At 35.9% G+C, this 3,391-nt stretch overlaps 1 protein-coding gene across 1 annotated transcript; it reads left to right on the top strand.

Annotated features, from left to right (window-relative positions):
* Positions 1–31: 31 nt before the first annotated feature.
* Positions 32–2,142, top strand: LOC122060684. The gene is made up of 4 exons (XM_042623798.1): positions 32–565; positions 686–910; positions 1,067–1,616; positions 1,733–2,142. Exons 1-4 carry the CDS (start codon positions 32–34, stop codon positions 2,140–2,142), a joined length of 1,719 nt encoding a protein of 572 aa, XP_042479732.1.
* The last annotated feature ends 1,249 nt before the right edge of the window (positions 2,143–3,391 follow it).

The raw sequence follows: 3,391 nt of genomic DNA, 5'->3' as shown, positions 1-3,391 counted from the left end.
TTTGTGTTTCAACTTTTAACAAATAAGAAAAATGGGAAGACAAAAAGAAAAGTTTTGGCAACATGCTGAGCAACTTGATAGTTCACATTTCAAATGCAAATTTTGTGAAAAACAAGTTTATGGAGGGGTCACTCGACTCAAGTATCATTTAGCTAAGGTTAGTGGTCATGATGTTGCCTCTTGTGAGAAAGTATCAGATGATGTCCAAGCAAAAACTCTTCTTGTTATTAATTCTAAATCAAGTAGCAAAAAGCGGAAGAGTTGTACCAGTGGTGAGAGTATAGTTGGTTCTTCTCCTTTGACTCCTTTAACTATAACTAGTCAAAGGCAGTCCACAATGGAGGAAATGATCCCTAAGATGGACAAATCAACTTGGGAGAAATCTCTTCGTGACCTTTTTATTAAAAATAACATTTCTTTCAATGTTGTTCAATCGGATGCTTTCATCAATTTTGTGAAGTGCACAACCCGTTATGGTCCTAGTGTTCCTATTCCAAGTAATGGAACCCTTCGTGGAAGAATAATTCCTGAAGCAAGAAAGGACCTTGAAAAATATGCTGAAGAAGTAAAATTTTCTTGGAAGCAAACTGGTTGCACATTCATGTCTGATTCATAGACTAACTTGAAGAAGTGGTCTTTTCTTAATGTGATTGCTTATTCCCCGGGTGGTGCTTTCTTTTTGAAGTCAGAGGAGTGTTCTCATGCTAGATTGACTGCTTCTTATATATTTGATATTCTTGACAGAGAGATTCAAAGTATTGGCCCAAATTTAGTGGTTCAGCTAATTTCAGACAATGCAACCAATTATTCAAGTGCACTTGATATGCTTACTGGAAAGTATCGTTGGTTGTTTAAGACTCGATGTGCAGCCCATGGTATCAATCTAATATTGAAGGATATCTATGAAAAGGTTTTTTGGGTTCAAGAAATTTTTGATGAGGCAAAAAGAATTATTGACTACTTGTACAAGTCATTAATTGTCTTACAGTTGATGAGGAGTTTCACAAACAAGGATCTAAAATATCCTTGTAAAACTAGATTTTCTTTAAACTTTTTAATGCTTCAGTCAATTGTTGAAGTGGAAGAGAAGCTTAGACTCCTAGTTGCATCAGCTGAGTGGAGGAGTCTAAGAAATTCGAGATCTTTAAAAGCAGATCGAGTAGTGGACACTATTCAAAGGGAGTCGTTTTGGAATGATTCAAAAGAGATTTTGAGATTTATGGAACCAATCATTCGAGTTCTCCGTTTGGTTGATGGTGATGGGGCTACATCAGGGTATTTGTATGAAGCAATAGAAAGAGCAAGAGAGGTATTGGAGAAGCTTTATGAGGAAGACTACCGGTATGACCAAATTTTGAAAATCTTTGATAATAGAAGAGATGAAAATATTTTGGGTATCATTCACTATGCAGCTGCTGTTTTCAACCCCACTTATTTTTTTAGTGAAAGATTCAAAAAGATTCCTAAAATGAAAGATGCAACAGATTTCATTGGTGAGATAGTGGTTCCACAAGATGAGAGGAGAGAATATTATGGACAGCTGGCAGTATACCACATGAAGTCTAGCACTCTTTTTACTCCCGGTGCCAAGATGATGATGGAAACTAGTCATCCTCGTAAGTGTAATAATTACTTTCTTTTTAAAATTTTTAGTTTATTGTTTCTTATGTAAAAATTACTTGTCTTTTAAAATTGTTTATTTATATATATATATATATATTGCCAATGACAGGGGTTTGGTGGCATATACAAGGTGATGCTATTCCTATCTTACAGAAGTATGCCATTCAAATATTGAGCCAACCATGTAGTTCTTCGGCTTGTGAGAGAAATTGGAGTGCCTGGGATGTAGCACAAACCAAAAAGAGGAATAGATTGTCACCAGTGATGTTAGATGATTTAGTCTATGTGAGAATGAATACGTTGATGATTGAAAAAAGGGGTGAACTTGAACAGAAAAACATGTTACCCATTAATCTTGACAATATTAGTGTCAATGATTTTGATCAGCGAATTGAGGATGTTGATAAAGAGCTAGAGAGATTGTTGGATGATGTGGATGATAGCATTGCTGAAGACTTTCTATTTGGTGCAAGTGCTAGTTTTACTGAGAGCGAGACTCAACCCCCAGATAGTATATAATGATTTAGTTGAGTAATTAAGTTATGGTGATGTAATAACTATTGTTATGCTTTTGTGGATGTTTTGCTTTATTTAGAATAGTTTTTCCTTTTAAGCATGAGTGATGGAATTATGTGAGTCATGGACTCATGGATTGAATGAAGTGATTTTGAACTTTTATGTTCCTATAGGATAATTGGTAGAAGCATTAAAACATGCATTAGAAATTGAATTACTGTAACCATTGCTTTCATCACTCAATGACAACTTTTTTCTAGTTTTTTTACTGTATTGTATATTTGAACTACAATAATTTTCTCTTTTTAGGTGTACATATCAAGTTAATTACTTAATAAATAAAATAGATACAATAAATTATAAAAATAACATCCGAATTTTTTGCCCGACTTTTATTTTTGTACTCGAATAATTCCCGAATCCGATTTTTATTTTGTCCACTTTTTTGACCGCTTTTTTGACCGAACCCTTAAATTAACCAATCGAATTATTCTAAATAATTCTTCGGCCAAATAATTCCCGAACCCGAATTTGCTAACTATGATCTCAGGTGGGTATTCTCAGATAGGTATTCTCAGGTGGGTATATCTCAGCTGAGTGTATCTCAGGTGGGTATATCTCAGCTGAGTGTATCTCAGGTGGGTATATCTCAAGTGAGTATATCTTAGGTGAGTATATCTCAGAGGAGTATACCATTCTAGTCAGCCCATTGCTAGTGTTCCACTTGGACTTTAATGGGGAGAAACTCATACTTATAATTAAATTACGTTGGCACCCACAAATACTAGTACGTACCTTTACTTCTTGTACATGGCATCAAGGCGCGTGCAAGTGCAAGGCTTGGGTGCACATATTACACTTGGTACCCTCCTAGTCATGTCAGGCCAACCCGAGTTCAAGGTCATTCTTGCTACCATGTTCCATATGATATTTGTGTCAGTTCACTCCAGTTCAGCCCCTACATGATCAAACCAAGTCAATATGGTTAATTAGACCGGGTTTAGAAAGTAGGGTGTCACATTATCCACAAATACTAGTACATACCTAGTTATCTGAAAAGATGAGGATACAAGGTTTGAATATCATCCTCTTTCTCCCAAGATGCCTCTTCAATCAGGTGGTTGGCCCACCTAAACTTCACAAAAGCGATAGAGTGGTTGCGGAGAGTTTTCACCTTCCGGTCTAAGATCTCAGTCAGATGTTCTTCATATTCCATATCAGCTTCTAATTATTTCGGTTCCACAGGTAGCAA

Source organism: Macadamia integrifolia, chromosome 14 (genome assembly GCF_013358625.1).
Source record: "Macadamia integrifolia cultivar HAES 741 chromosome 14, SCU_Mint_v3, whole genome shotgun sequence".
Taxonomy (NCBI): Eukaryota; Viridiplantae; Streptophyta; class Magnoliopsida; order Proteales; family Proteaceae; genus Macadamia; species Macadamia integrifolia.
This window is presented reverse-complemented; position numbering and strand designations above follow the sequence as displayed.